Genomic DNA, 12,601 nt, shown 5'->3' with positions numbered 1-12,601 from the left:
CTGCAATTAATTCACTTACCCTGCTGAACTTTGAGAGATCAATGCATGAAGAATTGAGTCTTCAGTGTAGTGAAGAGATTGTGTGTTCTGCCATTGCCAGAAATCATGGAATTACCAGTGGTAGCCACATTGAGGGGTAAATAGATTCTCCAGCCCATAAGGCCGTCCTAGAAATATTGATACAGGCCTGATCCCAACCAGGTTTATGACCTTTTGACAGATTCATACCTGATGTATGGTGTGAATGGCAACCACAAGTTAATAAAATCATAATATTTTCAATCCTGGCTAAATTTGAAGTAACTCACTACATACTAATTTCTAGACATTTTAACTGCCATTTTAACACCTTTCACCATAGCTCAAATGTTTGTATTCTCCCATAGTTTAGAACAATAAGAGGTAGATTAAATAACGAGATAAATTTTGTAAATGTGTAAAAGCGGAAAAAAAAGCAAGGGAAAGACTATTCTATGGGACCATAGAGGAGTTGATCTTGGTTAACTTATGTTTGATTAAAACATTTTAAATTAACATGGCATTTCCTTACCTGATTTGTTTGAATTGAACCCAAATTTCCAAGCCCAAATTCATACACCACCAACAGGGAATGTCAAAAGTCGCATGCCAATTTTCAGCACACTATGAGCTCAACACGGCAATTTACAATATAAATAGTTGCCAAAATGATTGATGCTATTAAAATTAAGTACCTGGCTTAGACATCTTTCATTGTAGCCTTCAAAGAAGATGGAGATGGAAACAAAGGAAAATATAACCAACGTCCCTGAGGATTGGAAAATGTCTAACACAGCCTTCATTGTTTGAGAGATATAACAAAATCTTGATGACCAGTAATTAAATACAGAGAAAGCAGAACCAGTTACAAAATGTAGCCCATATAGCCAAGGTTGGTCATAAATCAGATATCAATGCAATCAGACAGATATTTCCATTCAATATGAATTGCTATGGAAACTGCAAAAATCCTTGAAAATCCACTGAAGAGATAACTTAATTGCTAATTCAAAATATAGACCCATTGTCCAATCTGACTGCCTCTAACTGGAATTATACAGAAAAAGCTTTAAGGACTTTTGTCAACTCATAGATCTGAAATTTCATTCCCAGCGTAATTGAAACTTATTGTGGCAAAATGTGCCCCATGTAGGAATGCAATGATTGCATAAAATGCACCCACCAGCTTATTTAAATAATTATTCATATCTGATATTCCAGCTTTGTCCTTGTGTTGTGAAAATTTAACTAGTTCACTATTGCACTTCAGGAAGGTGACTGCTCACCACACCCTGCCAGCCTACATGTCATTCTATACCAATATGTTACGCTTGACTTTACACTCAGCAGAACTCAAGAGATGCAATAAATACTGGCTTGCCAGTATCATATACTTACAAAGAATAAAAACAATATGAGAGGGAGGCTGCATCCTGGTTACCTGCACTCGGTACAGACCTTGAAGGGGAATTATTCCTCCCCCACACAAAAAAAGGAAAACTTGGGAAGTGCCTTTTTCCCAATTTGAGTTACTTTTTCCATTTCTCTGCCCTTGCAGTTCACTTTTCCATTTTCAATGTATGTAAACATCCTCCCACTGCATGCCATACCCACCACCTCTCCAATCTAGCACCTCACTGCCACATCACAAGTCATAAGACAGTCTAGTTAAGGAAAACAGGATTTAATTTCCATAGGATATTATAACACAAACGTGCATTTATTTAGCACTTTTATTATTGTGCTATGTACAAAGGCACTTTGAACAAAATTTTGTGGTGAGCCACATAAGAAGGTATTAGGACAGATGATCAAAAACTCTTTCGAAGAGGTGGATTTTAAACAGTAACTTAAATTCAATTTGTTATAGTCATTTCCTGGGATAAGTGTCCAAATGTAACCAATTTAATTACCTTCCTGAACTTTGAAAGATCAATGCATGAAGAATTAAATCTTCAGTGGATTGAGGAGAAATATGTATTCTGCCAATGCCAGAGATCTTGGAAATACCAATGGTAGCCAATATGAAGGGGTAAACACTCATCCAAAAAATATTGATACAGAAAAGAGCTGGAGAGGCAGAGAATTTTAGGACAGGAATTCCAGACTTAAGGATATTGGCTGCTGACAGCACAACCACCACCAAAACTAGGGGAACGCAGAGATTTGAGAATGTTGCAGGGCTCGGGGAGGTTACAGATATAGCCAAAGATACATTTGAAAACAAGGAAGAAAATGAAATTATGTGAAAGCCAGCAGATGCTGCATGTTCAGCTTTATCATACTGCGCTTAGAATACAAATTGCATCACTTGCATTATCATTCAGTAAAGACTAATCTCAAACATACCAACACATTATTGCCTACACAAGTGAGATGTCCATCGATGATTAGCATTCATAAAGCAATATGACCTCTAAATGAGGATATGCCAAAAAGTGCACATGATGCACACAATAATCAAGTGAACAGACTGTCGTTTGAAATAAATATATATGCACATACATTTACAATATCTCAACACAGTTGTACACTCATAATATCTTAAGTTTTCACTTACACCCATTATTCCTTCATATGACCCGAACATCAGTAGCTGATGAGAAGGCAGACTGCAGAGAGTGGTGCCCTTAGTGTCTGATGACTTTGCCAGATGTCCTTTTGTATGAGAGGCCTTGAGGATGCCAATGTATTGGGGATCTCCTGACGTGGCTATCCGTGGTAGTCATCAACCTCTTCCATTGGAGGAAGTTATGTGCTCATATGGAGCAAGTGAAAGGCAGTCAAAACCTGTTAGGGGAGTTGGTCCAGTCCAATCCAGATGATAAAGTGGAGACATGGTGGCATATCAAAACACACCTAACTCGCTTGTCCCCACATAACCCCAAGCATATTCAGGCTATCAACTCTAATTGGTCCCCAAATGGCTCACCATGCACACGATCTAGCCTTTTTTGCCATGTGGTACTGACAATGACCACACATTTCCCAGCCTGGACTTTTCTCCGCACTTGCAAAATCCCTGTGCTTTAAAACTTTATCAGACACCCTTTGATACAATGCCACAGTATGTCCAAATGCAGCAAGATCTGGACAACATTCATGTTGATAAGACTACACAAGTGCCAGACAATAAATATTTACAACAAGACAGAAACTAACTAACACCCCTTGACATTCAGTGATATTGCCAAAAATGAATCCCCCACTATCAACACTCTGGGGTTACCATTGATCAGAAACTGAACCAGACTAGCCATATGAATGCTTTGGCTACAAGAGCAGGTCAGAGGCTGGAAATTCTGCTGCATGTAACTCAACTCCCAACATTCCAAAGCCTATCCACCAACTACAAGATGCAAGTTGGAGGTGTGATGGAATATTCTCCCACTTGTCTGGATGAGTGCTGTTCCTATTGCACGCAAGGCTATTAACACCGTCCAGGACAAAGCACTCCATTAACACCTTCAACATTCACTCACTCCACCACTAACACAGAGTGGCAGCAGTGTGTACTATCTATAAGATATACTGCAACAAATCACAAACGATCTTTAGCTAGCACCTTAGAAATCCTCTACCACTAGGATGGACAAGGGCAGCAGACACATGGGAATAAGGTGTAGAGCTAGATGAATACAGCAGGCCAAGCAGCGTCAAAGGAGCAGGAAAGCTGACGTTTTGGGTCTGGACCCTTTTTCAGAAACACATGGGAACATCACTATATCAGATGCATGGTTCTGCATGGTTCTCATGAAACAGCCTACCACAACATTCTAAAGACAATTAAGGATAGGCAATAAAGGCTAGCCTAGCCAGTGACAGCCATATCCCGTGAATGAATAGAAGTTGTTATCAATTACACTGGCGATTGAAGTCAATTGTTCAGATTTTGCAACATAACCCACAAGTTCAAGGCTGGAACCCACAGCTGTAATCTCCTTCCAGGCTTTCTTGGTTAAGCAAGAAGGCCTAACATTGCATCTGTAGGGACGAGGCCATCCACCACTCTTGGCAAGAAAAGGAAATGTGCAGAATGTATCTTGGAACTGCATTGCTGTTCCTTCACTGTCACTGGCTCAAAATCCTGGAACTCACTCCCAAAGTTACTGTGGATTTAAGAATACCAAATGGACTGCTGTGGTTCAAGAATGCAGCACACTACCACATTCAATCACAGTTAAGGAATGGCAATAAATGCTGCTTACCAACAACACACATAAATAGTTTTTTTTTTACAAAAGACACTAGATACTGTTGTAATCAGGCAGATGATATACATTTTCAGACAACCACCTCTGGAAGTGTGTTGTACGAGCTCATTGGACTCTTGGTCACCATAACATCAAATCACTGTCATCATCCTCCTTTTAGGTTTAGGCTCACTTTGTCTCATATAGTAAAGAAAAATGCTTAGGTAGTTTACTGAGAATCTGTTGTCTTAAAAAAATACAGTTTATTGAATGGCTGTAATCAGGTACAAATTATACTCATATGACAGACACTGTTACTGAAACTACAAGAAGGCCTAGATGGTTGGTCAATCTCTTTTAAGATCCAGAACTGTTCTGAGTTTCCACACTAAAGTCCCAATAACAGCATTAGACTGTATAGAATTTAATGCGACCTTCAGCATTAATGCTTTCAAACCATCACCTTATTACAATAGATACTTACAGATTTCAAACCTTTATACTTCATCTTGATCTGAAACTGAGTCAACTGATTGCAGGGGCAGTCACTTCCTGCCTATTCATGCCACATAATAGCACATGGGCCATGTGGCTGCCACAAGCACTTACGATTTGCACCTTAATTGGGTACGCTGTGGTTTCTGACATGTGAGCAGAAAAGGTGCCCATTTCTGTTCCTGCTGTCAGGATTAAATTACACCTCACCATGATAAGGCTGACTCAAGAGAAGGTTGGTGGCTGCCTGCCAAGCAAAACAATTTCAAATCAAACATATCAATTACGTAACTAGGCCATTATTTTAGGAAATTATTTGCACTGAAAAGACACTAACCAATGTGTTTTTTTTCTCCAGAACTTTCTGAGGTGTTGTGGCACATGGTGTTACACAATGGCTTCACTGCAAGTAAAGGCTTAAGCTCTATTGGACTCACAATCACCTTTGCTGCTTTTGCCATCCTCAGTGTGGCCATTCTACTCATCATGGAGGGCCTTTCTGCATTTCTGCATGCTCTACGTCTACACTGGTGAGAATACAAGAGCAAGCGCGAGATGTGAAAAGTGATTAAAGGGGCCTGGCCTGGAAAATAATATTGCTTCCTGTTATTGTAAACAATTTTAGTACAGAATGTAAGTTTTTTGACCCACACAACAAAAATAATATTTTGTTATTGCAGAAAAGAATTCTATTTCAGTAATTCTTCCCTGCAAATTAATTTGAAGAGAGATTTAATTACTTTATAGAAGTACATGAATCAATTATTTTAATATCAATCAGTTAATTGACAAAACCACTTGCTCTACAATTTAGATTTTAATGAAAAACTTGAAAAGCAAGTTCATTGGAGAAGATATTCCAGACTTAAATATTTATTGTTTATGAAGATTTACAGATATCATGTATTTCCTGTAAGAATCATGTTTCATAATCACATTCTATATGTTTGGACTATTTATAATAGCAGGCTGTCACTCTTGAAAACATACTCATCTCCTAAGGTAAGTTGTAAGTAGTAACAAAAACAGAAATTTCTGGAAAAGCCAGCAAGTCTGGCAGCATCTGTGGAGAAAAATCAGAGTTAGCATTTCAGTCCAATGACCTTTCCTCAGAACTGATGGTAGGTAGGGAAAAGTTGTGTTTCATGCAAAAGATAGGGTGGTGGGAGGTGGTAGGGAGTAAATGATAGGTGGAGATAGAGCCCAAAGAGAGAGAAGAACAGTTGAACAGACAAAGAGTGGAATACAATCAGCTTGGGAGAATGAGTAGCTACTAATGGGGGCTTATTCTGTCTCCATCACATCTGTTCTGATGATGCCAACTTCAACAAGGAGGCCTCTAGAACGTACACCTTCTTCCTCAACTGAAGATTCCCCAGCACCATAGTTGACCGGGTCCTCAGTCGGGTCCAACCCATCTGCTGCACTTCAGCCCTCACCCATCTCTTTCTTTTCACAACAGTGATGGGGTCTACCTCCAATCTGACTCCCAATGATCCAGCAGCTAACTACTCACCCCCAAGCACACTCACTAGTACTACATTGTTATATCAAAGCACCCTATTTCCATATGTCCAACATATCACAGAATTGCAAAACTCCAATAACATTTTGTAATTTCAGGATCTTTCTCTCAATAATCATGCATTCCAAACCCCTATGCCTACCAGACAATCTCTTCCACTGCTCCTGTGCCCATAAACCAGCAAACTCACACATCCTTCCTGCTGTTTTCTCTGGGATCCTGCATTGAGCCTTTGAATTCTGCTGTCAAATGAACAATTGCCACTTTTCTCCACATGGTTATCATTCATTTACAAATAAGGCCGTTGTCATCCTGGCGTTAGTAGAGATGACAACATCATCATCAAATCCTGGTTTCAACTGTAACTGTCATGGATGGGGAGACCCTACCTTATGAAAGCTCCCTTGCTGGGTATCGTAAAGAATAGAAATATTCCCCAATTGATAAATTACAAGTAGAATCCTCAATTTCTTGGAAATATACCCTATTGGTCTAGTAATTTATTCCCTCACCTCAAAGACAATTCAGTTCATTTTGCAAAGGCATGGCTTACACTGACTGCTCGATTAAAAATAAAACTTTGAATCCATTCTCTTAACTACATACATCGTCATCCCTTCTAATATGTCTTACCCTAGCTGAGTGATTGCTTTATTGAAAGTGAACAGAAGGTGGAGACTAATAAGATAAACAGGCAAGGCCAGTATAATGACAATGGTAAGGGGATGAATCATAAAAGATCAAAATGTGAGTTCAAAGTTGGACTAAATGAAAGAAGTGAGGCTCATCATTATCAGGGATTAATAAATAGGGATGGAGATTGTGGAAAGCATAGTATCAAAGATAATATTAAAAGAGAAAGACAAACCAGTAGAACTTTTTTAAAAACCTTACACCTAAATGTACGCCGTATTTGGAATAAAGTTTCTGAGCTGATGACACAAACAGAGACAAATGGATAAGACCTGGTGGGGAGTACTGAAGCATGGTTACAGGAAGATCAGGAATGGGAGTTAAATGTCCAAAGGGTACTCAATAATCCAAAAGCATAGACAAGAAGGAGCAGGAGGTGGAGTTGATTTATTGGTTAAGAATGATATCAAGGTTGTATTAAGAAATAATATTGGCATTAGGGGCCAAAATGTTGAATAAGTCTGCATGAAAACAAAAAGCAAGGGAAGAAACCCCATGGTAGGAGTAATTTATAGGCCCCCGAACAATAGTTCCAAAGTAGGGCATAGCATAAACCAGGAGATAATGAGGGCTTGTGAGAAAGGCACAATGGTAATTATGGGTGATTTGAACATGCAAATTAATTGGATTAATCAAATTGGCAAAGGTAGCCTCAAAGAAAGGTTTGTAGAGTGTTTGAGGGATTGTTTCTTAAAGCAACATGTCTTGGAGCTAACTGGAGAACTAGTTACTTAAGATTTGGTATTATGTAATGAGGAAAGATTGATAAATGGTTTTGTATTTAAGGATCCTCTTGGAAGGACTGACCACAATGTTAAAGTTTCTAATTCAGATTGAAGGGAGAAGACAGAGTCACATACTAGACTTTTAGCATTGGCAAAGGTCATTATAGAGGCCTGAGGATGGAGTTGGTCCAAGTAGACTGAGCAAAAATATTAATGGGCTGAACAGTTGAATAACAGTGGCAAATGCTTCTGGAGATACTAAATATCTCTCAAATAAAGTATATTCCTGCGAGGAAGAGGAATTGTAAAAAAGTGAAAAAATCATCCATGGCTTAACAAGGAAGTCAGGGATAACATAAAAGTAAAAACTAGGGCATATCATACTTAGTGGCAGTCTGGAGGATTGGGAGAACTTTAATTGTCAGCAGAGTGTTACTAAAAACAAAATCAAAAAAGCTAAAATGAACTTCCAAAGAAAACTAGTAGAAAATATAAGAACTGACAAAAAAGCTCCTATAAGTATGTAAAATGGAAGAGAATAGTGAAAGTAAATGTTGGCCCTTTAGAGGATGAAAATGGCGAGATAATAATGGGAAACTCGGAAATGGCAGAGGCACTAAACCAATATTTTGTCATATAACCATAGGATCCCTACAGCGTGGAAACAGGCCCTTCGGCTCAACAAGTCCACACCGACCCTCAGAGCATCCCACCCAGACCCATCCCCCTATAACCCACTTAATCTAACATCCCTGAACACTACGGGCAATTTAGCATGGCCAATCCACCTAGCCTGCACATCTTTGGATTGTGGGAGAAAACCGGAGCACCCAGAGGAAACCCACGCAGACACAGGGAGAATGTGCAAACTCCACAGACAGTCGTTTGAGGGTGGAATCAAACCTGGGTTCCTGGCACTGTGAGGCAGCAGTGCTATCCACTGTCTCTGTTTTCACAGTGGAAGTTAATAATTTCTTCCCAAAAGCTGCAATTACTACAGAGAAACTTGGTGAAATTACTATAACTAAGGAGAAGGTATTAAGTAAACTGATGGTATTAAAGGAAGATACATCCCAGGGGCCTGGTGGCCTGTACCCTCGGATATTAAAGAAGGTGGCAGCAGTGAAAATGGATACATTAGTTATAATTTTCCAAAATTCCCTGAATTCTAGAAAGGTACCAGTGGATTGGAAACATGATAATATGACACCTTTATTCAAAAAAGGAGATAGACAAAAAGTAGGAAACTATAGACCAGTTCATTTAACCACTGTAATGGGGAAGTTGCTGGTGTCAATTATAAAGGAGGTAACTGAGCATTTGGAAAAACAAAGCTCAATTCACCAGTGTCAGCATGGTTTCATGAAGGGCAAGTCATGTTTGACAAATTTGCTGGAGTTCTTTGAGGATGCAACCAGCAAAGTAAATAATGGGTGTCTGGTGAATGTGGTATACCTAGACTTCCAATTGACAATGTGCTGCATAAAAGACTGATCTAGAAGGTTGGATCCCAGGGGTTTAAGTTTAGGTTATTGGCTTGGCTAGAGGATTGGCTGACTGATAGAAAACAGAGGGTCAGGATAAATGGGTCTTTCTCTGGATGGCGAACTGTAACTAGTGGGTACTACAGGGTTCAGTTGTTGGACCTCAACTATTTACATTCTATGGAAATGATCTTCAAGCAGATCCGTACTAAAATAGGTGAGAAAGCAGGCAGTGATGAGGAGATAGAGTTTACAGATGGATATTAATATGCTAGGAGAATGCGCCAGAACCTGGCAGATGGAGTTTAATGTGGATAAGTGCAATGTTGTCCATTCTGGCTGAAAATAAAGGGGCAAATTATTATTTAAACTGGAAGCACATTCAAAGTGCGACGGTGCAGAGGGATCTGGGCATCTTTGTGCATGAATCGCAGAACGTGGGTATGCAGGTACAGCATATAAAAGGCAAATGGAATCCTGGCATTTATTGCAAAAGAACTGGATTAAAGAAGTAAAGAAATGTTGTCACAATTATATAAGGTGTTGATGAGATCATATCTGGGATATTGTGTTCAGTTCTGGTCTCCTTACTTGAGGAATGATGTGATGACACTGGAGGCAGTTCAGAGGAGGTTCACAAGGTTGATTCCAGAGATGAAAGGGCTGATGTACGAGGAGCAGTTGAATAGCTTGCGCTTGTACTCACTGGAGTTCAGAAGAATGAGAGGGTATCTGATTGAGGTACATAAAATGCTAAAGGGGATTGACAAGGTGAATGTTGAACAGATGTTCCCCATTGTGGGACAGTCTCGAATAAGATGGTGTAGATATACAGCGAGACAAGGTAGGTTCAAAACTGAGATGAGGAGAAACTACTTCTCTCAGAGGGTTGTGAATCTGTGGAACTCACTGTCACATAGAGCAGTGGAGGCAGAGTCAATCAATAAATTCAAGAAAGAAATAGATATGTTTCTAATGAAAAGCAGGAATAAGGCCTATGAGGAGCAGGCAAGAAAATGAAGATGGGACCAGGATAAGATCAGCCATGATCATGTTAAATGGCAAAGCAGGCTCAAAGGGCGGAATTGACTACTCCCATTCCTAATTTCAATGTTCCTATGTGTGTCCTTGATTATGTCTCTGAAGTGCCATAAAATATTTTGACACATTTTTCATTTCATAGACACACTATGTAAATAAAATTGTCAGTATTAATCCTGATACCGTTATTGCAGCTAGGACAGTTGCATTTGAGAAGTCAGTTTGGCAACAATTAAATGTGTTCTCTGCAGTAAACTGTTACATCTGAAGAATTACTTATTATGACATTCACTTGAACCTGAGAGTACAGAAATAACTCTGAACTGCCTTACAATCTTCATCACAACGGGTTGGAGAACAGTGACTAGCACTAAAATTCCAGGGAATGCTATAATTTCTGATCTTACATTCATTTTGATGCCATTATCCTTGGGCAGTAGGAACATAAAATGAACCCAGTAGACATACCCTGTCATAAGTATATTGATGAGTTCAAAAATGTGATAAATTAGTAAAGTCTTTGCTTTAGCAATTGATACTATGCCTCATAGTTCAGACAAAGGAGGTGAGAAAGTATAAAATGAAAGAGAATTTTTGATTTTATGCCAAGGACAAATCTCTTAGCTTTCAACAACAGCAGTGTTCAGTGATTCGGACTAATCACAGAGAATCTTATCTCTAACTGCAGCAGCATTAGTAGTTATAGTGAAGGTGACTGCCCTAATTAATTTCTGTCACAGATTTCTTTCAATCAGTCCAAACAGAATATAGTTACATTGCACAAATTAAAATTTTCAGATAGTATTATGGAAATGACAAATGATTCATTATGAAATGTTGGAAGATGTTGGGCTATACGACCTCTGGTACCCAAAAACACAAGAGACGTGTCCTGCCTTCTGTAAGACTTTAACGACATTGTCTTTTTTGTATTGCACTGAAATGAATAACACCAAAGCAGAATCTAATGTTCTGCACTGTGCCACACTTTGCAAATCCCAAACATAAAATCCTCCAGATAACAGCAAATTTCCATTATCTCAACTTACATGCTTTCACATCTTATCAGTCAGCAAAGTCACTTGAAAGAAAGAGTTAAATGATGGTTCCTTAGGTAATTTAATTCTGGATCTAAAAAATATTTCCTGGTATCTCTTTGTTACCTTACTTATGGATGAAGGGAGGCCTCAGATCTAATTTGAACCATTGATTCCCAGCTCCAGGACTCAAGCATGTTCACCTCTTAAGCCATATCATCACTGAAGCTCGCATCGAGTGAAACCTAAGTTCACAGATCTCAATGGAAACAATACAAAAATATACAACTAAAATGAGAGAATAAGATCGACAATCTTTTGTGTTATTGTATAAACAAAAAAAAGAGTATTTTTGAAAACTTTTACCTTCATCTTTCCGTCTCCTTCAATGTCAGTTTGAAAGATGTCAGAAAGTGAAACAGCACCTATGGTCAGAAATAGCAGAAGCGTAGCGTGAAAATATTTTCATGATTTTCTCTTCCTGTGAAGGACCAACTAAAGGTCACTGTTCAATTCTAAAGTAAATATTTTTGTGTTATTCCCTTTTCTGGATGTGTACCAACTTCTCTTTCTTTTCTTGCAGGGTGGAATTTCAAAACAAATTTTACAAAGGAGCAGGTTATAAATTCATCCCCTTCTCATTTACAGACATATGTAAAAGATAACTTAGCAACTAATATATTGTATGACAAATGCTTCTTGTTCTGTAGGATCACTTCAGAAATAACAAGTTCTACGTTTAGTACCATCAAACGTAAACGTATTATTTATCAATAGTGCATAATTCATCAGATGCTTTATGAATAAACCATGTAGATTTGTCTCAGTAGAAAATGTAATGCAGACAAATGTTTTGAAATGTTAACACTCAGAAACATGTTTTATTGTGATTCTCACCAATGTGTCTGTATCCTGTACAATAATGCAAGCATACTTATTGCAGACGTCAACCAATGTGATTATCTTAATGAATTGTCGAGTTATTATTTGGAAACAGCTCTCCATCGTCACAGATTTTTATGGTACACTGGCATTCTGTTTCTATGTAGTAGCAGGAGAGTTACATGAACAAATTCTGCATTTCTAAAGGTTTTCCATGTCCAAGAAACACTTGAATGTGCAAACACAGAGTAAGGCAGGCTAAAAGGGGCTATGAAACATCATTGGCCAGCAGGGCTGAGGAGAATCCAAAGGCATTTTATACATATACTAGGAGCAAGCAGGTAGTTAGGGAAAGAGTAGGCCCACTCAAGAATAAAGGAGAGAGGTTATGTGAGGTACCAAAAGAAGTGGGTGAGATCCTTAATGAATACTTCACATCGGTATTCACCAAAGAGAGGGATGTGAGGCATGTTGAGATGAGGGAAAGGTGCGCAAATACTCTTGGGCA

At 38.8% G+C, this 12,601-nt stretch overlaps 1 protein-coding gene across 1 annotated transcript in view; it reads left to right on the top strand.

The window, feature by feature from the left end:
* LOC109921901 (V-type proton ATPase 116 kDa subunit a 1-like) overlaps positions 1-11,876 on the top strand; it is a 104,079-nt gene extending 92,203 nt beyond the window's left edge. The window contains exons 19-20 of the mRNA XM_048609900.1: positions 5,065-5,236; positions 11,795-11,876. Of these exons, the coding sequence (XP_048465857.1) occupies positions 5,065-5,236; positions 11,795-11,876 (254 nt within the window). The remainder of the gene's footprint in view (positions 1-5,064; positions 5,237-11,794) is intronic.
* The last annotated feature ends 725 nt before the right edge of the window (positions 11,877-12,601 follow it).

Source organism: Rhincodon typus, chromosome 2, assembly GCF_021869965.1.
Source record: "Rhincodon typus isolate 14 chromosome 2, sRhiTyp1.1, whole genome shotgun sequence".
NCBI classification, from domain to species: Eukaryota; Metazoa; Chordata; class Chondrichthyes; order Orectolobiformes; family Rhincodontidae; genus Rhincodon; species Rhincodon typus.
This window is presented reverse-complemented; position numbering and strand designations above follow the sequence as displayed.